This window comes from Lipophrys pholis, assembly GCF_963383615.2.
Source record: "Lipophrys pholis genome assembly, chromosome: 3".
In the NCBI taxonomy this organism is placed as follows: Eukaryota; Metazoa; Chordata; class Actinopteri; order Blenniiformes; family Blenniidae; genus Lipophrys; species Lipophrys pholis.
In genome coordinates, this window is record NC_137627.1 from 1,415,497 (window position 1) to 1,441,649 (window position 26,153).

The 26,153-nt window shown below is 48.3% G+C and overlaps 1 protein-coding gene across 1 annotated transcript in view; it reads right to left on the reverse strand.

The window, feature by feature from the left end:
• sorl1 (sortilin-related receptor, L(DLR class) A repeats containing) overlaps positions 1-26,153 on the reverse strand; it is an 86,174-nt gene that overhangs the window by 6,663 nt on the left and 53,358 nt on the right. Inside the window, exons 7-39 of the mRNA XM_080459180.1 lie at positions 23,643-23,744; positions 23,294-23,463; positions 22,433-22,625; positions 21,986-22,103; positions 17,300-17,373; positions 16,142-16,230; positions 15,101-15,279; positions 14,713-14,899; positions 13,707-13,835; positions 13,464-13,549; positions 12,788-12,960; positions 12,532-12,663; positions 11,867-11,958; positions 10,766-11,012; positions 10,550-10,688; positions 8,841-9,014; positions 8,648-8,761; positions 8,436-8,558; positions 7,773-7,892; positions 7,359-7,484; positions 6,801-6,911; positions 6,066-6,197; positions 5,748-5,879; positions 5,441-5,575; positions 5,171-5,323; positions 4,915-5,100; positions 4,706-4,834; positions 4,098-4,224; positions 3,468-3,637; positions 2,831-2,943; positions 1,820-1,924; positions 1,672-1,738; positions 249-331 (exon numbers count right to left, since the gene is read on the reverse strand). Coding sequence (XP_080315306.1) covers positions 249-331; positions 1,672-1,738; positions 1,820-1,924; positions 2,831-2,943; positions 3,468-3,637; positions 4,098-4,224; positions 4,706-4,834; positions 4,915-5,100; positions 5,171-5,323; positions 5,441-5,575; positions 5,748-5,879; positions 6,066-6,197; positions 6,801-6,911; positions 7,359-7,484; positions 7,773-7,892; positions 8,436-8,558; positions 8,648-8,761; positions 8,841-9,014; positions 10,550-10,688; positions 10,766-11,012; positions 11,867-11,958; positions 12,532-12,663; positions 12,788-12,960; positions 13,464-13,549; positions 13,707-13,835; positions 14,713-14,899; positions 15,101-15,279; positions 16,142-16,230; positions 17,300-17,373; positions 21,986-22,103; positions 22,433-22,625; positions 23,294-23,463; positions 23,643-23,744 — 4,410 coding nt within the window. The remainder of the gene's footprint in view (positions 1-248; positions 332-1,671; positions 1,739-1,819; positions 1,925-2,830; positions 2,944-3,467; positions 3,638-4,097; positions 4,225-4,705; positions 4,835-4,914; positions 5,101-5,170; positions 5,324-5,440; positions 5,576-5,747; positions 5,880-6,065; positions 6,198-6,800; positions 6,912-7,358; positions 7,485-7,772; positions 7,893-8,435; positions 8,559-8,647; positions 8,762-8,840; positions 9,015-10,549; positions 10,689-10,765; positions 11,013-11,866; positions 11,959-12,531; positions 12,664-12,787; positions 12,961-13,463; positions 13,550-13,706; positions 13,836-14,712; positions 14,900-15,100; positions 15,280-16,141; positions 16,231-17,299; positions 17,374-21,985; positions 22,104-22,432; positions 22,626-23,293; positions 23,464-23,642; positions 23,745-26,153) is intronic.

A 26,153-nucleotide genomic window follows, 5' to 3' on the forward strand; every position in this document is an offset into this window, starting at 1 on the left:
CAGAGTGTGTGTTCAGAGAGTGTGTTCAGAGTGAGTGTTCAGAGTCTGTGTGTGTTTAGGAGAGAGTGTGTGTTCAGAGTGTGTGTTCAGTGAGTGTGTTCAGAGTGTGTGTGTGTTCAGAGTGTGTGTTCAGAGAGTGTGTTCAGAGTCTGTGTGTGTTTAGGAGAGAGTGTGTGTTCAGAGTGTGTGTTCAGAGAGTGTGTTCAGAGTCTGTGTGTGTTCAGAGTGTGTGTTCAGAGCAGCCCCACCTCGTACTGAGAGTTGAGGCTGAAGGAGAGGCTCATGGAGTCGCTGGTGATGCTGTCGGCGATGACAGACGGAGGAGGCAGAGCTGCAGACAAAACCTTTGTTGGTCAATTCTTTCTGCATTTTCAGTTCAGCTGTGAATGAATGGATGGATGGATGGATGGATGGATGGATGGATGGATGGATGGATGGATGGATGGATGGATGGATGGATGGATGAATGGATGGATGGATGGATGGATGGATGGATGGATGGATGGATGGATGGATGGATGAAGAGATCAAAGTGGCTCCATCACTTCATGATATTGAAACTCTTGTTAATGAAAAACATCAGCAGCAGATGAAAAGAGGAGAAACTGCTGCTTAAAAAAGGAATTTGCTGAAATGTCAGGAATCAATAAGATTTAACAAGAAGAAAAACTTATTATTACAATATCTGAAATAAAGACGTCCTGTTCAGCAGAAATGTAGTAATATTTGACTGAAGATTACAGATGATAAAGAGTTCACCTGGATTATAGAGGAGCTCATCACTTAAAGAGATAATTCACTACAGCAGACGCTCCATGTTAGTGTGGAGCTGCTCTGCCTCTCAAACCACAGAGACTGTGAGAACGTAAACGTCTGGACCTTCCTGGAGGTTTTCACCTTTAACTTCATTCATTAATGGAAATCTTTTAATGTAATCACACTTTTCTTTTTGAGCTGCTTCCTTCACAGGAGTTCCTGTAATAGGAAGTTATTAGAGAATCCACCAGACACTCGGATATTGAACAACATATTTCTGTCCCGATCTGCCACCGGGGAAATTAATTGATGCTCATTTGTCTTCTTTTCACACAGTTGGTTAAGACGGCGGCGGCGCCCGACACTTAAAGCTCCTGCAGACTGTGATTTTAACAATCTTAGAAGTGACGGCCCGACACACTGAACAACATAAACTAAGCGGTGACAGGAAGTTTGCCGTGAGCAAACTGTTCGATAAGAAACACGACGGCAGCCGACGTGTTGCGCAATCATGTCGCCATACTTCAATCTAAAAACTTGTCTTCCATACGAGTATATTTACTTCATATAATAAGAATCTTTATCATTTCATCTTGGTCCATCCAGAGTATGACACCGTGCCGACAGCCTCAGTACTGCAGTTTCCTGAGTCTGAAGTACTCAGAATGTTTTGACCACGCGCTGCGGCGATGCTCCAGACGGGAGGCTGCCGGGGACGAGTGGAAACATGCGGTTTGTGGTTCACACCAGGCAGAGCTAAGTGGTTTTCCAGTTCGGAGGCTGTTTCTACTGGAACAGATGCTCTGTGGGGGCAGAAACATCTGGAAGCTGAGGACTGCAGCGGGACGCAGGCGGGGGAGGACAGAGTGGGAAGACGTGTGCCAGCAGAGGGCGCTGCAGGAGCTCCTCACTCACCTTTCTTTGGTGTGATGGACTTCACTTCGGTCCAGTTCCCCACGCCTCGACTGGTCACCGCCGCCACCTGGGGAACATCATAGATCAACAAACCGAGCAGCCGGTGTGTTCCAGCGTTCACCACACGGGGGCACTGCAGTCCTCTTACCCTGAACCGGTACAGCGTGTCAGGCTGCAGCTCCTTCACCTCAGTGCTGCAGCCGGAAGAGCGCTGGGACATCCAGTCCACACCCAGACCCTCACTGTACTCCACCTGAGAGAGAGAGAGAGAGAGAGAGAGAGAGAGAGAGAGAGGGTCACATCGAGTAATCAATTCCTTTAAGTGGACCAATGCTCAAAGAAGTTTCTCTGGGATTCTTAAAGTATTTCGATTCTATTCTGTTGAACCATTAAAATTTAAACAACGAGACACATTTTGATTCCCTATTCTTTAAATCCAACATGCGGCCGCGAGTCCAAACCACTGATTGGAATTATTCCTTTAAAGAGACAGAAGCAGCCATCAATGAGACCATAGAACAGGGGTTCTCAACTCCGGGCCTGGAGGGCCGGTGTCCTGCACGTTTTAGCTCCCCCAGCTTCAGCACACCTCCATCTGATGATGATGTCATCGTCTAGCTCCTTATTGGATTCAGGTGTGTTGCAACTGGGAGGAACCTGAAGCATGCAGCACGCCAGCCCTCGAGGTCTGGATTTGAGAACCCCTGCCATAGGCAATCCATCTGTGATGCAGTGGAACATTTCCAGATTGTTTTCATGCCATTTTCAGCCACTAATGTCAGTTCGATACCAGAATGTACTTGCACATACCATCTGGGACCACTAGGTGTCACTGTATGATAACAGAAAGCTGCAATGAATCATTAGTTTTTCTTGTGTTAAAATCTCCAGGAAGACTGGGACTGGGTTTAGACCCCCGTTGGGAGGGGGGGGGGGGGGGGGGGGGGGGGGTGTTGGACTGGGTTTAGATCATATCTCCTGATCTTCAGGTTTCCACTGTCGGAGGCAGTGGCGTCTCAGACGGTGGGGAGGACGTCTTCAGATCGCCACGGTCCGTGTGCAGAAAGAATCTTGAGCCTCTTCCACTGTTGGTGTGCGGATGTGACTCAGAGCGAAGAGCGCCGAGCCTGTTTACATGTAATTTGATTACTCTACTCACGATGTACTCTCTGATGAGTCCGTGGCCTTTGTCCGGAGGGTTCCAGGAAACCTGCACCGCCCCCTCCTCAGCATTATCACTGGACAGCTGCAGGTTCCTGGGAGGGTCAGGAACTACACACACACACACACACACACACACACACACACACACACACACACACACACACACACACACATTCAATCAATAAGTGTGTGTGTGCTCAAACTGTAGAAACATCCACTGGGTGATTAAAAATGTTCTTCCAGTAACGACTGAACAACGTCCCTCTGATGCGAATCAGGAGGACAAACACATTTTTCATTCTTTTTCAGAACTTTTGTCACATTTTCTTTCCTATGAAGTCGTTTAGAGTTTCTTATTCATCCTAATGAAATGGAGGAGTGAAGCGTGAGCGGCTCCTGTGCTTCTGGTGGAAAAAAAAAATCAATCAATAAAATATCATTACTGGTATTAGAAAGACGAAAAACAACAGCACGATGTGGTTCAAGAACACAACCTGGTTATTAAAACCACGCAATGCATCTTTATGTCGGTCACAGTGATGTCACGCTCAGCAGTCGATGAGAAGAATAAAAAAATCGCTCCAGTGGAAGTGTGCCGGAGCTGCAGTAAGGCGACGGGCCGTCGTACTCACGTCCCTCCGGCGTCCGCACCGTGATGACCTCGTTGGTCTTGTGCAGCTTGCTGAGACACTGTGTGAGCACCTTGACCTGGTAGGTGGTGTCGGGCTTCAGCACGGTCAGCTTGTAGCTGGTCTTGTTGCTGTGGGTGTCCATGATGGTCCACTGCTGCGTGCCCACCAGCCTGAGAAGCACAAGCAGCAAGCACACTTTGAACTTAACTGGGCTGGAACCAGAAAGAAGGGAGCATGAAGCCTTTCAATACAGAATAATACAACAACTATATATATATATATATATATATACACACTCAGATTTAGTCAAACAAATGATGAATATGTTTGAATAAACAACAATGAATGAATGAAAGTCCTCTATACTGGCTCCTCAAACAACACTGATGTATTTTCTCCACTTTGCCTTCAATATTTCTTACTTACTTTAAAATGTGGATAATTGTTGAACACAATCACACTTTGTTTTTGGTTGTTGAATGTGATTTTGAATAAAATTAAGGTTGCTTCTTTTTTTTTCATGCATATATATAATATTACAATGTCTAATTATAATGGAGAGAATAGTGACAGTGTTAAACAAGGTACACATATATTGAATTATTGTTAGAACATCGGGTTTGGGTTCACCTGTAGTAGATGAGGAAGTAGCAGGAGTCCAGCGGGAGGTTTTTGGGTCGGGACCAGGTCAGAGTGATGGCCCCTGAGAAGTCTGGGGTCCACTGGATGTTCTGCACTTTATAGGCCAGAGTGTCCACTGGGAAGGGAAAGGGGGAGGCAGGTATTACTGTTTAGGTGGATAACAGGAGTCCTGCAGGAGGGAGCGCTGCACCACAGCACACTGAATCAGTGGACACACTCTCCTTCACACCGCCTGGTGGATCTCAAAACCAGCAAAAAGTACGTCCTAAAAATCTCCACTTTATACTTAATCTTTGATAGAATTTCAGTGTTTTTCTTCAGATTGTGTGAAACACTGTGTTCCTCTTCATGTCTTCATAATAATCTGATTACAGTTTAATTCGCTTGGAAAATGATTGTGAAAAACAGGATTGTGTACAAACTGAACTGGTGAACAGTCACTGCATCCATAACTCCAGATTGGGGAAACCACAGTGCTTGTGTGGAAAACTAACACGTGCATCTGTGGTTCAGTGCGTTGTTACTGAAACTCTGCTGCCCCCAATGGACAGCAGAAGAACTGCTGGTAATGACGCCCCTCAGGTTTCCCTCCTTACAGGTGCAGTCGTCCTCGTCGCTGTGGTCGGAGCAGTCCAGGAAGCCGTCGCAACGCTCGCCGTCCAGCACACAGGCCTCGCCATCAGAGCAGCGCGTCCCGTTCACACACACCAGAGGACCGCGAGTGGCTGTACCAAGAGAAGAGAGTAAATCCTGATGACATCACTTCCTGTACGCATGACCTGCGAGCCACGTGTCGGTCACTCACGGCACTGGGCTTCGTCCGAGCCGTCCTGACAGTGCATCTGGCCGTCACAGCGCTGCCAGTCGGGGATACACCGCGGGGGGCGCCGGCACAGGAACTGCCCCCGAGTGCAGCGACCCGGGGCCGGAGGAGGCGGAGGAGGCGGGGCCTGGGTGGGTACCGGGGCCGGCGTCACAGAGCCGTTAACCACTGTGGAGGAGACAAGAAAGTGAGCGACCCTTCAAGATCAGCCGTCGGGAGTTCGAGAGCCGGTCGGCACCTGTCGGACATCCCAGCTCGTCGCTGCCGTCGGGACAGTCGGCGTAGCCGTCACACACCCACGTGTTGATGATGCACGCGCCGGAGCCGCAGTGGAAGCGATTGGGGGCGCAGGTGGTGGGACCGGGGGCCACAGTCTGAGGGGTCACACCGCCTGGAAAACCAAAACCAAAAAACACAAGCTGGACGTCGTTCTTCCTCGTGCAACAGGAACAACTCAATGTTTCAGACGTGACACGGCTTCATACGACCGGTGGTCCCGGGTCCTGACCTGTACACTGAGCTTCATCAGACCAGTCCCCACAGTCGTTCTCTCCGTCACACTTCCACCACGTCGGGATGCAGCGGCCATTTCTGCACTCGTACTGGAAATACCTGGAGCAGCCGGGAAGCTCGGTGGGAGCAGCTGCAAGACGCAGGGAGCAACCGGCATCACAGTCTGTGTGTGTGTGTGTGTGTGTGTGTGTGTGTGTGTGTGTGTGTGTGTGTGTGTGTGTGTGTGTGTGTGTGTGTGTGTGTGTGTGTGTGTGTGTGTGTGTGTGTGTGTGTGTGTGTGTGTGTGTGTGTGTCCTCCTCACCACAGTTGGCCTCGTCAGAGTAATCCCCGCAGTCGTCCATGCCGTCACACTTCCACTCCAGGCTCACACACACTCCGTTGGCACACTGGAAGGTGTAGGCGTCACACACTTTTCCAAACTCAGACGGCGTGGCTGACGGAGAACACACAGGACCGTTACAAACACAGACTCTTGTTCACCGTGAGCAATCGCCGAGAGAACACGGTGGACAACCCGTCAGCACAAACATCTAAAACCTTTTTCTCCCAAACACTCCCTTGTTCTCCAACGTTCCCCTGAAGAGGATTTAAAGAACCCGGCGCTCGTGATGCTGCTCACCACATTCAGCATATTCTGGGTCCTCGTCTGATCCGTCCTCACAGTGTTTGATCCCGTCGCACACCAGAGACTGGAACAGACACTGGGCTCTGTTCTTGCACACAAACTCCATGTAGCGCGTGCACAGCGGGTCTGTGGAGGAATTCAACTACCGTCAGCGTCACAACCTCACAACCTCACGACACACACACACACACACACACACACACACACACACACACACACACACACACACACACACACACACACACACACTCTGAAACTGTGTGTGGTGTTTAGTCATGTGAGAAGGAGACTTTATCTCATAATGAGAATTAAATGAACAGAGAGGAAGAATCGGTGTGTTGGATGGGTTCTGTAGGTTTCTGTTCCATGTGGGTGTTAATTATGTTCTATGTGGTAAAAGAAGTTCAAGCAGAACCACCGGAGGAGGAATGAAGGATTTAATTAAAGTGGATTCATCTCAGTTGACTTCACAGCTCCTCCCGTTAACGTAATAAACAAAGCTTTGTTCGTCTTTTAATCTCTCATATTTCCGGTGTTATTCTGCTGGGAACGGTCAGAAATGAGCTGTGGGGTTCCTCAGGGTTCCGTCTTTGACCCACTGCCTTTTCAACCACAGTGTCATGTGGGGATTTATTGAACACATTTACATTATAAGTTTTTATTGGCCTTGATGAAAACCTTCAGCTTCACGTTGTTTGTTTGTTGACTTGTTTGCATGGAGCCGCTCACCGCAGTTGTGCTCGTCGGCGCCATCCAGACAGTCCTGGACGCCATTGCAGTGCGCGGTCGCAGGCAGGCAGGTGTTGTTGGAGCAGAGGAAGCCTTTACACAGAGTTCCCTCTGAAACACACCAACACATCTCTGTTTGTGTCGACCCGACAAGTGGAACCAGTGATTCTGTTTAAACACAGAAGGAGGAGTCCTGCTGGACCAGCTGGGGAACAGAAGGTTTTGGGGTTTTTCTTTTTCCTAATCAAAGCCTCCATGATGTTTAAACGCATTTCTGTGAAAGAATCATGAATACCACCACACCATGTACTACTACAAACCTCCAGTATAATCAGATTAAAATCCCGTAAACAGCAGGGATGATTATTGTGGTTCTGAGTCTGTTGAAATGAAACCAGTGCAGAGCGACAGTTTGCATGTTTTAACTAACACAGTTTACTGTCAAAGTGTATAACAAAGTATGTGCGTGTTGTATAAGTATGTTGTTATACGCGGGAAACAGAAAGGAGGTGAACAGAAATGTTGGAGAGCCGGTCGGATTCCACAGGACGGACTCACCACAGTACTGAGGGTCTTCATCAGAGTCGTCCTGACAGTCGTCGTCTCCGTCACACTTCCAGCGCTGTGGGATACAGTGACCGGTGTGACACTGGAAGCTGCTGGGCTCACAGGTATGGTGGCCCACTGGGGACAAACAAGACATAAGCAAGAAACAGTGGAGCTGTTAAGGTGTGTGTCCCCAAGACAAAGCAAGGCTTACTGGAGAATTCATTAGATTCATCTCATTACGATCCAGCATTTTGTGCTCAAGGGGAACAATTAACAAGCGATCACAAAACGCAGAGCCTGCCGATGGCGGCATCAGAGGCTTGTAGTTTAACACCAGCCTCATCCTCCTGTCTCGTTAGGAGTCTGGAGGGCTGGATGGTCCCCCCCTCCCCCCCGTCCTGCTGGAGGACGGGTCCTCCTCACCTGTGCAGTTGGTTTCATCAGACCAGTCCCGGCAGTCGTTGTCTCCGTCGCAGCGCCACGCCTCGCGGATGCAGACGCCGCGAGCACAGGTGAACTCCCCGGGACCGCACTGGTGAGACTCTGAGAATCGCAGCAGAGCAGGAACAGTGAGCGAGGACGAAGGACGAAGGACGAAGGACAAGCTCACGGAGGACTCGACGAGACTGACAGGCCCACGAAATATTTGTTTACATTTTAAGCTGTTTTTGTTCCTGATTTTAGCCGCTTCAACCTTGTGAATTCTGACGTCACCTGTTTAAACTATTTCAGCTTCTGAACAGTTTTACTTTTTTCTTCTTCTATTTTCAAGCTAATTAAGCTTTTTTTTTTTTTTCATTCAGCCCAGAGAGAAGAATCCTTTTGAAAATGACTCTGGTGTGTAAATAAAGTCAAATGTTTATTTAGGTATAATTTTATAAAAGGTTCATGGAGCCACTACAGAAAGGTCAGAGAGCCGCAGGTCAAGATGGATCCACAGCTTCATCCCATAAACTGTGAGAGTTTTCAAATTCATTATTCTGTAATATTCTTATTTGTTATAACTTTGTGTAACGTGCATCTGAATGTGGCCTAAATAAACGTACTACCCTCATTCATCGACCTGACTGAAGCGTCTCCACGTACCGCAGTGCTCCTCGTCACTGTTGTCTCCACAGTCGTCCTCGTGGTCGCACTTGAAGGCCAGCGGGATGCAGGAGCCGGACGCCATGCAGCGGAACTGGTTGGAGGGGTCGCAGGTGGTGGTGGCTGCGGGGGGCAGGTGGGGGTGGGGGGGAGGGGGAGGGGTTTGTGTCTGAGGTAGCAGTTAATGTGAAGCATCGGAGCCGCAGACTTACGGCACTCCTGCTCGTCGCTCATGTCGCCGCAGTCGTTGTCGCTGTCGCACTTCCAGATGCTGCTGATGCAGCGGCCGTTGGAGCAGCGGTACTGGTTGGGCAGGCAGCTGCGTTCTGATTGGACGAGAGCAGGCGTCACACAGAGACACGGGGAGCTCTGAAGAGGGGTTTCAGGACTGAGGCGGAGTCTCACCGATCTTCACACAGGAGTTGTTCCGGAGCTGGTAGCCCAGCGGACACTGGCACTGCAGCTCGCCGCTCGGCGTGCTGAGGGTCGGGGCGCCGTCGGGGCAAACGCAGGTGTGACGGTGGCCCGGCTGGGGCAAACACAGCAGGCTGCACGGCTGGTCGGCACACGCGTTATGGCCTGGTGGAGGAATTCAACATCACATTGAAAGTCTCTAGGAGGTAATAAAACCAAAAAACAAACACATTCCTCCGGGTTTTAACTTCAATTATCTCTGGATCTGTTAAAACAATGTCAAAACTAATACTTTCAGTATTGTTCACATTAAAATCTCTCTAAGATGCTCTAACATCTGGATGTTTGAAAGTCTTAATAAAACTGTCCCTACACATGGGAGCTCACTAAGTAAAATAAATAAATGTGCAACTCCTTAAACCTTGTGTTAGCGCCAACAGCTGGATATGATAGTGTACTGCACAGTGGAAGACATCTGGAATCTTCTACCTGTGAGTCACATAGATCCACAACATCTTTCAATTGTTACTCTGGAGGGAAACTGCTGTCCTTGTAATTCAAATCTCCTTTAGTATTGCCAAACTACAAGGATCTTCAGTCGTAAATATCAAATTAAATGTTTCCAAGAAATAACAAATAGAAAAATGGTCCTTTCTGCTTTCCTATAACACCCGTGCTCATGTTTTCTTGTTCTTGTGTGACTGTTCCCTGTGTGGCTGTTCCCTGTGTGGCTGTTCCCTGTGTGGCTGTTCCCTGCGTGGATGTTCCCTGCGTGGATGTTCCCTGTGTGACTGTTCCCTGTGTGACGGTTCCCTGTGTGACGGTTCCCTGTGTGACGGTTCCCTGTGTGGCTGTTCCCTGTGTGGCTGTTCCCTGTGTGGCTGTTCCCTGTGTGACTGTTCCCTGTGTGACTGTTCCCTGCGTGGATGTTGCCTGTGTGGATGTTCCCTGTGTGACTGTTCCCTGTGTGACAGTTCCCTGTGTGACGGTTCCCTGTGTGACTGTTCCCTGTGTGACTATTCCCTGTGTGACTGTTCCCTGTGTGACAGTTCCCTGTGTGACGGTTCCCTGTGTGACTGTTCCCGGTGTGACTGTTCCCGGTGTGACTGTTCCCTGGGTGACTGTTCCCTGGGTGACTGTTCCCTGTGTGACTGTTCCCTGTGTGACTGTTCCCTGTGTGACTGTTCCCTGTGTGACGGTTCCCGGTGTGACTGTTCCCGGTGTGACTGTTCCCGGTGTGACTGTTCCCTGGGTGACTGTTCCCTGTGTGACTGTTCCCTGTGTGACTGTTCCCTGTGTGACAGTTCCCTGTGTGACAGTTCCCTGTGGGGCTGTTTCCTGTGTGACTGTTCCCTGCGTGAATGTTCCCTGTATGGATGTTCCCTGGGTGACTGTTCCCTGTGTGACTGTTCCCTGGGTGACCGTTCCCTGTGTGGCTGTTCCCTGGGTGACTGTTCCCTGCGTGGATGTTCCCTGCGTGGATGTTCCCTGGGTGACTGTTCCCTGGGTGGATGCTCCCTGGGTGACTGTTCCCTGTGTGGATGTTCCCTGTGTGACTGTTCCCTGGGTGACTGTTCCCGGTGTGACGGTTCCCTGTGTGACTGTTCCCTGTGTGACTGTTCCCTGTGTGACTGTTCCCTGTGTGGCTGTTCCCTGTGTGGCTGTTCCCTGTGTGGCTGTTCCCTGTATCTGCTCCTCACCTCGGTTTTTGCCCTTATAGAAGATCTTGAGGTCCATCACTCCGGTCAGTCTGCCCACGATCAGCTCGTTGCTCTGTGATCCGGCTTTTGGAGCTTTGAAAATCCCCATCCTGGACCAGTCGTCCCAGTACAGGTCGTTCTGAAAACAGTCCAGCAGAAGCGTGTGAGTCCCGGCCGGCTGTGGACCAAAGCGCGTTCCACACTTCCTGCAGGTACCTTGAAGACGGCGATGGCGTAGGGGTGGGGCAGCCCCTCCATGAGCACGCTCCTCTGCGCCCCGCTGAACTCCGCCCTCTCGATGCGGTCGCTGTACGCCTCGGTCCAGTACAGCCAGTGGTCGTCTGCCGTGATGCCGTTGGGCCAGCGGACGCCCTCGGACACGATGCAGGACACGTTGGACCCGTCCATGTAGCTCCGGTAAACACCGGCCGCCTTGTCGCCCCAGTCCGTCCAGAACATCAAACTGGGGCAAATCGGTAGAGAGAGATCAGACTAATCTTCCTCCTCCGTCGAGGACGTTGTTCATCTACTGAGCATGAGCAGAAGAACTATTTACTACAGTACTGCTGTGTATACGCAGTAGCAGCGTTTCTACCCTCTACAGGACAACGGAGTGTTTTTGGGAAGTTTCCCCTCGGCAGCCGCTTTCCCGTAACACAAAATATAAAACACAATAAAGGTTTTGCGTTTTCACTTGTAATGGATGTCGAGTAAAGGAGCCGTCAGAGCAGAAGGAAGTTCTCCAGACCAAACTATGAAGTCTTTACTTAATGCAGGGTCTGGTTGATAGAACCTTTCATCAGAACATGGAGCTGGAAATGTGACCTCACCTGTGAAAAGTTGCAATTGTGGAAACAGTTTTTCTTTTCAGGTGATTTTTGGATATTAAATAATCAACCAATCAGAAATTAGTTCCTTTTGTTTTTAGTTAAAAGTGGAGAAACTATGCAGACGATGTGGCACTGGCCTGCTTTCTGATCATTTCAGTCAAAATGTACTAGACGTGCTCTCAGCTGCTAACTGCAGCTCAAATGGTAAATTAATGAAACTTGACTTGTTCACTGGATTAACGGAACACAGGTTTCTTGGTTGCCGTGTTACACTCACAAAGTGCTTCTCACGTAACCTGACAGTTGTTCTTGTGTGTTTCCAACAAAAGCATTTCATTAGAATATAACATCGCCCATTTAATCCAGATTATGTGGTGAATCTGTTCACATTCCAGTGACCTGCAGTGAGGACGGATATGATTCTACAGATTCTACATTTCAGCCTTCAGCATGAGGTTTGATACGATTAAAGCAGACGTGTGTTTACCTCTCTGCAGGCAGCAGAACCAGAGCCCGGGGGTGTTCCAGGACCGAGGAGTTCAGCAGAGTGTGGCGCAGGTCTCCATCAGGGTTAGAGACCTAACACACACACACACACACACACACACACACACACACACACACACACACACACACACACACACACACACACACACACACACACACACACACACACACACACACACACACACACACACACACACTAGAGATTATAGAGCATCTACAAACATTAGACAAACGACTGTTTAGCAGCATTAAATTGAGCAGAAATTACAATTATTGACTTAATAATGGAAACATTTCTGTTCGGGGATACCGTCATTACCTCGGTCAAAGTATTAATTGTGTTTTGTCCATTAAATCCTAAAGAGCTGTTAGTCCCATATTACCCCAGAAGAACACTTTGTTCTCAGTGCTGCCCCCTGGAGGCTCCTAGGTTTCCTGAAAGTAGAACGGGAGGCAGAGCTCTCAGCTCTCAGGATCCTCTCAGGTGGAACCAGATCCCAGGTTCAGTTCAGGAGGCCCAACGGGTCTTTACTTTAAAAGCTGAAATGTTTTCTATTCAATGAAGCTGGTTCATTTTCTAGTGAAGCTGCTGAAGGTTTAGACTTTTCTCTTTATTAAAGCTTACGGTTGTTATACATGGCATACCTCGATCTTTTGGGCTCCGGCGTCGACCCAGTACAGCAGCCTGCTGATGGGGTCAAAGGTCAGGGCTTCCACGGTCTGCAGATCTTTCCTCACAACGACCTCCTGACCCGTGCTGCCGTTCAGACACAGCCGCTGCGCCAGAGACGCACGTCAATAACCCCACATTCAGGATAAACCCTGAATATCTGACGATGGAACCGGCATAATTGAAGTTTAAACATGGTGTGAGGCGCCTGCGTGGAGGACCGTCGCTCACCTGGATGGTGTCCAGAGAGATGTCGGCCCAGTACAGACAGTTCCTGTCGTAGTCGAAGTCCAGAGCCACGGCCTCCCTGAGGCCGGCCAGCGGCAGCGCCTGGTCGGTGCCGGTGGCCAGGTCGTACCGGTGGATGGAGTTTCTCACCGCGTACAGGATGAACTCGTTACTCTCTGAAGCAACAGACAGACACAGAGCAAGCTGATGAAGCAGGTCTGCAGCAACACACAGACTCAAAACGGTGTCGGACTCTGTAATGTTCTCTGTCCCGACTTGTTTAGACCAAAGTCTTCATCGAACCGCTGCTTGTCTCGAAGGTGAGCTACATTAACAGTCGGTCCAACACACCTTGGGTGGTGCAGCTCTCTTATATTGAAACATAGATGATTTAATTACACCCTCAAATTGTCCACCAACATTTTTACTACTTGGTTAACTTTAAATATATTTTTCTATTATCAGCAACACATTAATAACACAGATTATAAGATGGTTATAAAGAAGTACGAGGGCTATGGTGATGAGAAGCACATAAAGCAATCAGCAGGACTCAAAGTGCATGTTCTCCCTGTGCATGAGGTTCCTCTGGTGGTTCTTCATAGAAGACAGACGGATGTTTGTTGGGTCTGTCAGATCCACACAGCAGGCTCATGGGAAACCCCCTCCAGAAGGTTACCTCCAACAGGACAGGGCAGCATCTCTCCATCCAGCCGGGACTCCACATCTCCTCCACTGCAGCTGTCTCCAGGGACCTTCCTGTATCTGCAGCAGCGACACAACACCGTCAAGTTTCCCTCAGCTGGACACCGGGTGGCGCTCTCAGCCGACAAACACACACAGGAAGTCACAAAGCAAAGTCCAGACAACTGAGGGATGATTGTCGTCGTGTACTCTGTGAAGTCAGATAACAGCAGGTTACCCTTTGCTCCGCCTGTAGGTGGTGCCGACAGGACACGGGACCGGAGGGGCGTAGAGGTCACCCAGGAACTCGGGGTCGGGCACACACACTTGTAGAGACAAGTCCTCACTCAGCTTGAAGCCGTAGTCACTGTGAGGAGGGAGAAGATTGAAGGAGGATTAATGGACAGTCGGACTGATCAGGAGTCCAGATCACCAGAATCCAGATCACCAGAGTCCAGATCACCAGAGTCCAGATCACCAGAGTCCAGATCACCAGAATCCAGATCACCAGAGTCCAGATCACCAGAGTCCAGATCACCAGAGTCCAGATCACCAGAATCCAGACATGACACTCAGTCAGGATCTGCGTTTAAAACTGGGTGAGGATTGAGATTTTCACCTTTACAGAACTAAATATAGAAAACGATAGAAAACATTCACTTTACTTAACTGTAACGAGCTGGAGAAACACTCTCGCACTGCGACACACGGAGATGAATTCCTATTATAATATGTTAAAACATGGGTTTTCTCTGGGCAGCCCCACTGGAGGGTCTCCTGGTTCGAGTCCAGACTTCCAGGATTAACTTTCTGTGTGAAGTTTGCATGTTTAATATGCACTTCCAGCACAGGAGCGTATTACATTTGAGGAGACTAAATTCATTAAAATCTTAATTTGATATTGATCAATTCCTGTCATCATGTGGCTGAAACCAATGTGGTGATAATGTTCATAACGTGTAGATGTTTGCAGGTCGTCGGTTATCTGGTCCAGATAAAACCTAATCAGGTCCGGACTCTTTAGGTAAAGCAGGTCCAGGTCCTCACAACATGAAGTGTTGTCACATTTAGTCAGATGAATTTGTTTTGGAACGTTTTCAGCTTGAAAACAGAAAGGCACTTTATTCTGACAACGTCAAGTTCAACGATGAGGCACATTCATGTTGAGGCACGATTTACCGGGAGAATAAACCAAATTCCCGCCGCGTGTCGTCAGGTGAACGTTGAGACAAGGTCTTCCTCACCATTCGTAGTCCTGCCGTGTGCAGGAGCAGTTGGAGACGGTGACCGGCCGGTCGAAGTCTTCTCCGTTGAAACACGTGGCGTGAGGAGCTCGCCTCTTGAAGGTGACCTCTCGACCCAGCAGACACTCGTTACCGTGTTCGTCCGACGGGGACCAGCGCTTGTAGTCTGCGTCGGAGCACGGCACTCCTGAGGACGGACCGGAGAGATCGCTCAACGCCACGCCGCCGCCGCCATACAAACACAACTGACCTGAATTAACACTTGTTCAGACATAAAACTGGTTTTATGTGAATTCTTTTCTACTTTCTTTGTCCATCGAAGGAATTATTGTGCCTGAAAGCTTCAGAGATTTACGTTACGATGAAGCAGAGGAAGAAAATGGCGTACCGAGCACGTCGGAGGTGTTGACCTGCAGGATGAGCCAGCTGTGCCTCTGCTCGGCGTACGAGCCGAAGATGGTGAAGATGGTGCTCTTCTCTCCCGGCTCCGTCAGCAGCTGGTACACGTACACCTCTTTGTCCGAGAACTGAAAGTCCGTCCACGTCTCGCCTTCGTTGGTGCTGAACCTGCCAGGAGCACCACCAACAGCTCATCATTATCCGACTCTTCTCCGCCACTTCCTGCATGTTGCTGACGGCTCCATTTGGGAGTTGCTGCTTTTTGATCACCAGGGTTTCCATTCACACGCTGACAATCCAATTATATCCTCAGTGAACCACGACAGGAGAGCAAAGATAAAACCATATCCAATTTACTGTGAGACCGCGAAGACACAATCTGAACACACTCCTCAGCATATTTAGAAGCTAATAAAAGAATTCAGCCCCGGGATGTTTCCTCCCGGGGCTGATGTGAATGAAATCACGCCGATAGACTTTAATGCTGAACATGTGAGGAGGACTTCTGGTGGGACTGAGGAGCATCCACCATGTGAATGTCCTGTCCTCCGTCTCCCAGAGCAGCTGTGTTGGACTGAGCCCTGGAGTCCAGAGGACTCGTCGTCATGGAGCAGCAGCCAGTCGGAGACGGTTTGACGTCTCCGTCAGACGATGGTCCACTGCAGTCGTGACAGACGGCCTCAGGTAGACTGTGGTGATGTTAGTTTGACTGAAGACAAGCTTCAGGTGAGAAGCAGCGGAGAGGAAGTGGGTCCACCGTGTCACCTGCACATAAAACGAGCTGCCTGCCGTCTCTTTTATTACACCTCGGTTTATGGACGGTGCGTTTGGTTCTTAACTCCAACAAGCTGCTCGTCACACTTCCTGCTGCCCATTAAGCCGGGTCCTCCAGACGTTCTGGAGCAGTTTGGGGAATTGAGATGGAGCCCTTCCAGTCACCAGCGAGCCTCTACGGGTTTGATCTTTCTCACTTTAAGTCTGATTTATTTCCTCTATGTGGAGAGAATCAAAAGAGGCTGTTTGGACTCACTTGAGATGCGTGGTGGCGCCTCCCTGTGCGATCGCCACCAGAATACCTCCGTGGTCGCCCCATGTGTAGAAGTGAGGGCCTGCCAGCGCCTGTTAATGACAGAACAGCTCAACTTCTTCTATCTATCACACATAACAGGCAAGAAAATATCTAGAAATCACACAACTTTGGAGTTTAATGGCAATATTAAACAGCGCATTGATTTCTTTTTGGCATAGCAAATAGTTAGCACTGACTTATCTGATGTCATTTATACACTTTTACTTCCCTGAGGAAACCAAACTAAAGATAAAAACAATTTATCAATTGGTGTTTGTAAAACATACAAGATTTATGTAACACATGAATATGAAATACTGTCCTGAGGGAACCTGTGGTCTTTAATAATTCTTTATATTTATTTCAGTTTACTGTAAATCGATATCATGATGATCGTCTTTCGGCTCCAATCCAGAATGTCACAAGAGTTTATGATCAGCATGTTTGTCTTGGCACAAGATTTACTGCCTACAGCCTTTTTGCCGCAGCTCTCAGTGAGATTCAAACCCTGACCTCCCCTCACTGCTGTACTCTACATCTCACCACTTCCCCTCAATTCAAATCAATACTGTACATAAGCTGCACCAAAAAGTACAACTATCACCTCAAGAACAACTGTTAAGCTCTGGATAACAAACTCAGCTGGTTTCCGTTCAGTCAATACAAGCTCTCACCACCAGGTGGTGTATTGAGTCCCTTAAAGAAGGTGCAGGGGGAAAAGTTTACTCAAAAACAGGCAGTTACAATGAGAAAAGGAGCTGAAGAGACTCAACACTGCCACACGATGGACAAAAGAGGCATGACTTTCACATAGAGCCCATTTAAGGTCCCAAATGTTATTAAAAATATTAATGCTTACAGAATGACAGAATGTTAACTGCGGTGCTTTAATAAATCCGTGTTTTATCATCCTGTTCAAGTTGCGATCATGAAATGTGGACGAGCCGTTTTCAGTCAACACCCAATCTGCTCCGACCTTGTGAGTGGGATGTTTTCCATCAACACAATCTTTCTTCCGCTAATTTCTGAGACAAGCCGATGCTCATATTCCTATTAATTCAGAGGTGGTTTCAATAAAGCTGAGAAACGTTTCCACGCCGCGTGTAATCTTGTACTGACCTCTCTCCACCGAGCTCCAGCGCTGCTCGACACGTACACGTTTGGTTTGTTGGCCAAATTCCTGCCGACAGATCCTGCAACCAGAGGACACAGAGACATCTCATACACACACAGTGTATACACACTCAATGCAGGCTGCACCTTTTACTTTCACATCTGGAGAGCGTGTAACTCAATGAGTCCAAACCAGACGGTTGAGATTATTTTCAACTCTTTCCCAAAACATACATACATACATACATTTTCTTCCGCTTATCCGTTTCCGGGTCGCGGGGGTGACAGTCTGAGCACCGTCACCCAGATCACAATGCACCGATTAAGAACCTTCCTGCAGGTGGTGAGCCCACGGGAAGGTGACGCCCGGCGTGGGACACGAACCCACTACCCCTGAGATTGTGAGTCTCATGCTCTACCAACTGAGCTAGCCGGGGGACCTTTCCTAAAACAGGGTGCCGGTAAATAAACAAGATGAAAATGACGATTCATTCCAACTCACAATAAACTCAAAACACACAAACTTAGCGGGTCGTAGAAGAAAGTGTGAAAGATTTGTGTTTTTAGTTCGTCGATAAAATGCAATTTGAAAGCGTTGAAAGATGTTTACCACAGGAGGACTGGAGAACACGACACTGATCAGAGGAGAAAATCTGGCTGGAGGAATCTGATCTGCGACTTCGTTACACCTCAAATTAGACTTTAGCAAACTCAAACACAAGGGCGACGCTGGAGACGGTGTCGGCAGTTGAACGGCAATCATTCCCATATTGTTGGGACATATCCTGAAACGTATTTGTTTTGGGGGAACATACCGTTTGTGCCACTCTGAAACAGATTTTAATCTACGATCTCGTCCTTGGTGTCGGACTCCTATATCTGGGTAGAACAACTGATGATGTACTCGTGCAGTGATCGGTACCTGAAACATGTCAAACTTTGCTTGTTGCCTGCAAAAAAGGTGAAACCTGAAGCTCCTCACCTCAAACAATGGACGGATGTGGTTAAAGGACAACTGAGAGGTAGAACCGACTTTAAAAAAGAAAAGGGAGAAGTGGATTATGTTTCCTGAGACTGCACAGCTGTGGACATCCCGCTTAGTTTAATTCAATCTTCTGTTTGTCCTGTTTTTTTGGTTTTGTTTTGTTTTTGTTCTATATAATGTCAAAATGTTCAACCAAAAAAAAAAAGAGATCAGTTTTGAGTGTCTCTCTTTACACGATAACGGTGCTCGGAGCCACAGAAAAGTCCAGATTGGGTTTTAAACGGGAGCACGGACTGTGACTGGTGAACAAAATGTTAGAAAGCCTCATGTGATGTCCTGCGTCCAGTCCAAGCTCCAGAACCGTGCGGTGAGGGAATGCAGTGGAACTTGGATTAGCCTGCGTCCAAGCCTGATGTAAGAAACCATGAGCGTAGTAAAGAAAATATCTATTACAGAAGTATGGCTGGAGTCTGTTGAACCTCGCAAACTGGCTGTGACCTACTGACAGATGCACGAACACGTGACAAAAGATCATTTCACGGAGGTCTTCCTTGGACTATGGAGGATCTTTTGAATTGTCCTGAGTGTCTACGGAGATCTGTGTCTTCCTGCTTCTCACCGTCACAAACCCTGAGACACCGTCCCTCCTGACCACTGAGTGTTGGGATCGAATTGTGTGTGTGTGTGTGTGTGTGTGTGCGTGTGTGTGTGTGTGTGTGTGTGTGTGTGTGTGTGTGTGTGTGTGTGTGTGTGTGTGTGTGTGTGTGTGTGTGTGTGTGTGTGTGTGTGTGTGTGTGTGTGTGTGTTGATGGATTGCGACTCTGTTGGATCTTTGCAGGAGTCAGAGTGACTGTAAACTCTCACTACAGTCACATTGTGCTTTTATAAACCAGCAGCAACCAGAAAGAAGCTGGATCCTCAGGGTGTGGATCCTCAGGGTGTGGATCCTCAGGGTGGGGATCCTCAGGGTGTGGATCCTCAGGGTGTGGATCCTCAGGGTGGGGATCCTCAGGGTGTGGATCCTCAGGGTGGGTACAGGACGGGAGGAGAGGCTGTTTAGAAGTGGTGTTCATTCAACCACAGAAGAAAGGAGTGAGGAGAGATATGAAAGGCTGAAGGTTCAGCTGCACTGCAGGAATGACTGAAGTAATAATGAAGCAGCTGCTTGAGAATGTCCTTAATCACATATCCATCTATCCCTCTATCCATCCATCCATCATCCATCTATCTATCCATCCATCATCCATCTATCCATCCATCATCCATCCATCTATCTATCCATCTATCCATCCATCATCCATCCATCTATCTATCCATCTATCCATCCATCATCCATCTATCCATCCATCCATCATCCATCTATCTATCCATCCATCATCCATCTATCTATCCATCATCCATCATCCATCTATCTATCCATCATCCATCCATCCATCCATCCATCCATCCATCCATCATCCATCTATCTATCCATCCATCATCCATCTATCTATCCATCATCCATCCATCCATCCATCCATCCATCATCCATCTATCCATCCATCATCTATCCATCTATCCATCCATCATCCATCTATCTATCCATCCATCATCCATCTATCTATCCATCATCCATCCATCTATCCATCCATCATCCATCTATCCATCCATCAGGACCATTACAGTCTGGACAGGGTGATCAATGCAGCACATTCTGGATCTGCCGCTGGAGCAGACTCAGACCGAGCTTCAGCCTGCAGCCATCAATCCTGCTTATCAAAACATGATTTTAGCACGAATAACTCAGAAGTGGAGACGACAACGTAGCCGCGGCGTCTCCGTCTCCGTCTGGAACAAAGCCTCTGGAATGAATTACCCTCCATCTCGGTGTAACACGCCTTAATGAGTCTCATTAAATAGAATCACACACAAGAAGCCACAGAGCCCAGAATATAAACAAATGCCTGTTTGTCTGATATCAGGCCCATGAACACACTAACAACACGCTCAGGACCCCCCCCCCCCTCCCTTTACAGGCTGCAGCCCCTCCCGGCTTTACTGTTTACTGAGTCCTGAGACTGGTAACACCAGTCTGGAGTTGCCCTGTTTCGTCTGGAGTCGTCAAGTCCCGTCTGGAGTTGTTTTCTAACACATGACATGTGACTTGGCTGTTTGTCATCAGAGTTGGAGCGAAGAAACATGGTGAAGCGACAGAATCCTGGACGAGGGAAAGAACCTTTAAGGATCATTTCTAGTGACTGTGGAGGAATATGTAAATAGTGTGAGTGTGTGTGTGTGTGAGTGTGTGTGTGTGTGTGTGTGTGTGTGTGTGTGTGTGTGTGTGTGTGTGTGTGTGTGTGTGTGTGTGTGTGTGTGTGTGTGTGTGTGTGTGTGTGTGTGTGTGTGTGTGTGTGTGACCTGTCGAGTGCCCGCTGGGGGCTGCAGCAGTAATTAGCCAATCTGTTTGAGAGCGATAACGAAGCAAATAGCAGCAGCGCTTGCCAGCCAGCCAGCCAGCCAGCCCTCCCTCTCCTCCTCCCTCCCCTCCTCCCTCTCCCCCTCCCTCTCCTCCTCCCTCTCCTCCCTCCCCTCCTCCCTCTCCTCCTCCCTCCTCTCCTCCCTCTCCCCCTCCCTCTCCCCCTCCCTCCCCTCCTCCCTCTCCTCCTCCCTCTCCTCCTCTTTTGCTATCTTTCCATCCACATTATGTAATAAGGATTTAATTAGAGGGCCTGGCTGGGTGCCGGGGAAGAAGAGCCTCCTTCCACCAGCCTGCGATGAAGCCGTCCTGCAGACGTGTTGACAGCTCTCGTGTTACGTTGAGTGACGCCGCATCCAGTTTGTAAAATGTTTTCATCTGCTCGTCCTAACACAGCTGGGCCGGGTCCTGCGTGGCTCTGCTGGGATTTCCAGCTCTGACACACTGTAATGGCCCGTTTAGAGTGTGGAGCAGGGTGCAACTGCACTTCCTGTATTTGGAGCAATACAGGAAGTGGATATTGACCCAAAGGGATACACAGGCAGAGTAATCAGTAATCAGAGGAGGACATTGGCTGTTTCCTGCACAGCCCAGACTTCTGCTATCAGTAAAAGAGGAAGTTAAAGCACTTCCAACAAATGGAGCCAAAGTCTGTTTGTTATGAAGATCACAGGAGTTCTAGAAGCATCAGGAAGGTGTGATCATGGCTAATTCCTTCAGGTCTGATTAGATTAGATTAAATTAAACATAATCGAAGTTTTGGGGGGAAAAAACCCTCATTACAATAAAATTCCATCAACACTACGATAGTTAACAGACATCAGAACAGAGATTAAAGCCACGTTTACGTGACGTTTTAACTGAAATTGCATCACTGTGTTTTTGTTTCAGAAAAGTTTCACGTTTACACAGCAAAGTTCTGAAAACGATGCCGGTTTCCATGGAAACAGTAGAAACGCTGTTGTTTGTGTTTGTAATGAACCGTAATGAATTGTTGTGTAAACGTTCCATAAACCTGGTACTTATCTAAGAAAATACTAGCACATCCTGGAAATTGTTTAGTTTATCTCAGTTCACGAGCAATCTCAAATCCTTTATAGATCCTCTCCATACTAACAAAAGCTTTTCTCTGATGCTAATGCTGTTTCTTTATCAACTCTGAGTCACTGACATTACTCCAGTTCTCCTCAAACACTGCCCCCAGTGGACACATGAGGAACAACACCCTCCTCTTTACAGTGTGTGGTCTGACCTGTGGCCATGATGAGGCCCGGAGCAGAGTCCTTGGATAAGATGGGCATCCTCCTCAGCTGGATGTTGAACAGCTGGCTCCACCGCTGGGCCAGGTGGAGGGAGCAGCCTTTACTGAGCTGGAGATGGGAAAGGAAGGGGGGAGAAGGAGGAGGAGAGGAAGAGGAGGAGGAGGAGGAGGAGGAGGAGGAGGAGAGGAAGAGGAATAGGAGAATAAAGATGAATGTGGATTCACACGTAATCCTTCAGTCTGTTTCCTTCTTGTTCTGTACACAGCTGCCGAGACAGAACGAAGCAGAACCATGCAGAACAAGATGGAAGTCGTCAGAACCAGCCCACTATTTAACACTTACACATTATATATCTCATACGTCCCACTCTGGACCTGGACTAGAAGTCTCCGTCATAAAAACTCATGTAGAAAAGGAAGACCACCCTGGTCCGGTACCTGACACTCCACGGTTCCTCCCAGGCTGTCCTCAGCAGGCGACTGCAGCAGCTCCCACGTCCCTCCTTTGTCGAAGGTGATGACGGACTTCATGTTGTCCTCGCTGACAGAGCCGTTGATGAGCGTGGCGATGAAGACCCCCCGCAGCCCCTCCACACGGTGCAGGTCTGCAAAGGGCTCGCTGGCAAAGTACCTGGAAGGCGGGGGGGGGGGGAAGAGTGGGATGGACGTCTTTTCATTTATTTATTTGTTTATTTATTTATTTATGTGTAAATGATTTCAAAGTCAGGAGTGTTTTCTTGAAGCTGGTACTTGTGCAAACAGAGATAAAACATGTGACACACGACAGGAAGCTGAGACTCGGTCACAGAAAAGAGATTCCATTTACATCAGGAGGTCTCTGCAGTTTAATCTCTCCATTTTTATGAAACCACTTGCTTTTCTAAATTTCAGACATATCCTTTTCACACACTGTTGGGGCGAATGGCTGATAATTCGAGTATGAACGATGGCTTGATACTATTTGAGTTTCACCGTTTGATGTTTCTAATGTTATCCGGACTTCAGATCATTAAATTGAATCCATGAGCTGAGATGTGCAGATAACTTCATTATGAGACGGCACAGGTTCAGATAAACACCTGAGCCCGCAGCATGTTCCTGCTGAGTCGTGACAGTGTCTGACACACGTTATTGGAAGAGGAAGCATCGACTCCTCGCTGTCACCAATCATCTCTTATTCCCATCAGGAACAATTGAATTACCAGCAAGGCTGCAGAGACGGTACAGCTGCTCCACATGAACCTGGTTTCATAGACAACCTGCCCCTCATGAACCTGGTTTCATGTGTGTGTGGTTTACCTGATGAGTGTGTTGCTGCCAGACCCCTCAGGACTGTAATACAGAACGTTCTCCAGCGACAGAGAGAAGGAGAGGCCCTGTGTGTCTGAGATGTAGAGGTGAGTGACGTTGTTCAGGTGGTTCACACACACAAACACCTGATCCTCAGAAGCATCGGCGATGTAGTACTCCTGCAGGGTGGGAGGGGGGGAGAGAGAGAGAGAGAGAGAGAGAGAGAGAGAGAGAGAGAGAGAGAGAGGGTGGGATCAGCGTCAACTTCTCAGGGAGATAAAGTCCCTGACTGAGTGATCAATGACTTTACACTAACCTGAAGAAACACTTGTATTGTGTGGAAGCAGAAGACACTCACCGTGATGGGATGACGGGTCATGAACTGAGCGGCTTTCATTGGCTGGCGGTTGTAGGAGACCCAGAGCTGCACGGACGAAGCCTCATGAATCCCAAACAGCTTCTATACGAGAGACATAAAGGCAGAGCACGGTTCACTCATCACACACTTCACTCATAACGGTAGAAGAAGAAATGTCATCGTCCAGGTCAGTGGATAAAAGCAGGTATGAGGAGACTGGGGAGGAAAAGAGGAGGCTCCGGGTATCTGCAGAGGTCTGGGGATGTTTTTCTGTCCTCATGGTCCAGAACCCCCCCCGCCACACACACACACACAGCAGACAAGATTAAAGCAGCAGACTCCCAGAGGAGGACAGATTCTGAGCATGAGCGTGCCGGGAGGAGAGCACGTCGGCACTGTGATTACAAATACATTAGGAGGGAGAGCAGCTCTGATCTCTGATGAATCATGCAGGGCAGAGTGAAGGCTGGCGTATGTCTCGTCTGAGAGGAAGTCCGAAGTCCCCCCGTCACACTCCCCGGCTGAAACGGAGCATCTGAAGAGTGTCTGAGTCAAGGGTTCAGGGTTCAAGGTCTTCATCGTCATTTCCAAGCTTCCACAGGCAGATTCAATGTGTTACTCAGGACCAGCAGTGCACCCAGGCATAGATCAGCTTCAATGACACAATGAGGGTACTCTAACCAGTTTGAAGTTCTCATTGCGTATGGATCCCAATAAACCTTTAAAAAGCTCTGCTATACACAGAAAAACATCCAACAGTTGTTAAAAGAGTAGATCCTGTGTTCTTGTAATACAACCTTGCACACAGAGATCAGTGTGTTATGAAGCTGTCTGTTCTCTGACTTCATGGTGTAGCTCCACTCAGTATCTGGATGAAGGAATGTTCTCCACATATGCAGATGATGGTGTAGTAAATGTAGGCAATGTTCAGTTTGCCCGATTCTATTAAACACTAAACCCTCCGTTGTTATCTACTCTCACATGTGTAGAACTATCCAACATGGCCATAGTGCATATATGTTCAGTCTGCAGGAGTTCAGAAAGGTTGACTGACAATGACCGAAAATAATCATCCAAAATGAGTAAAGTTTGCAGTTTTCCTTTGAGAATACTGTAAACAGAGCTTTAACGTGAGCTCTTACAGATCTTCGTGTGACTTTCCCTTTTGGTACTTGAAAGAAGGCATTTCAACTTTATATGGATTTTAAAATAAATGTGTTTCATTAGTTTTTTCTGGTCTGTAAATCGGGGGCGATGTGAACCGAAGAAGTTTCTGAACTGAAATCCTTCAAACTGAGGTTTTATTGGTTTGGTCCTAAACTTTTACACTCTCAGTCAATACTGTGAAGCTTTTGGGGAGAAACTGTGCCAAAGAAAAAAAGAGGAATAACACAGTGAGAAATAAAATATAACTGACTGTGAAACCGAGGCGGCAAAAGTAAAGGAACTTGGAAATAACGGTGGAGAAATGGGAAGATTTGTACATGATAGGATGGAAGAGCTCAACTTTGAGTCCAATGAAGAGTTCAGCTGGAAAACCTTCATCGGAACATGAAATCTTTCAACTGCTGGAGACGGTGCGGGACATTTGAGACGAATCATGACCATGTATTCTGGTCGCTGAAGGAGATTCCTTCAATGTGAAGCAAATGTCGGAGCAACAGAAACACTGAACGGATCCAGAGGGTTCAGACATGAAGATGGCAGGAATCAAACCCAGGACTCACTGCAGGACAAACTTAATGCAGCACATTTAAAAGACGTGATATTCGAACCCGTCCTTTTCTGGATTCGACCGCTCCGGCTCAGACGTCTCCACAGCCCCTTGACAAGACGTGTCTAATGTAGAGGTGACGCGTGCCTGATGCTCTACATCATTTGGTTGGTTTCCAAGCAGTTTGCAGCCAAATGAGTTACTCTTCCTTCTGACGTCTGTGCGAGTCGATGTAAATTCAACCTGGCTGGACGTTTCCTTTAATCCTTCAGCGCAGTCGGTGTGTTTTCTCTTCTAATCTGCGGTCGGAGCAGAGAACTCATCAGCCCCGTGTGCTTTCCAAGGCTCCTCTCTATTCTCCTAATTACACCGTCTTCACAGTTTATGTATTCTCTCCTTCTCCCTCTCCTCAGCCCTCGCTCTCCTGGCTCCACATTCATTTTGTTGCTACGCTATTTTACTTTAGATTAGGTTCAGACCTCCCTGATCGAGGCTCCACGGGGAGAAAGAGAGAGTGAAAGAAAGGAAGAGATACAGACAGAGAAGGAGGGAGGGAGGAAGACCATCAGCATGGTGGAGGAAGAGGGGGAGGTTGGCTTCGCAACGACTCAAAGGAGACGGAGGGGGATTTAAAAACAGAGCTGCTAATTCAGTAAAAGACGTGGGAAACCGTGTCAGTGAAGTCCCAGGTTTTGGCTTCGCTGTAATGTTTTGAAGATCTGGGGGGGGGGGGGGGGGGTCCACGCCCTTCAGTTAGTGGGAGGAAGATGCTCTATTGTCCACGTGTTTCCGTTCGT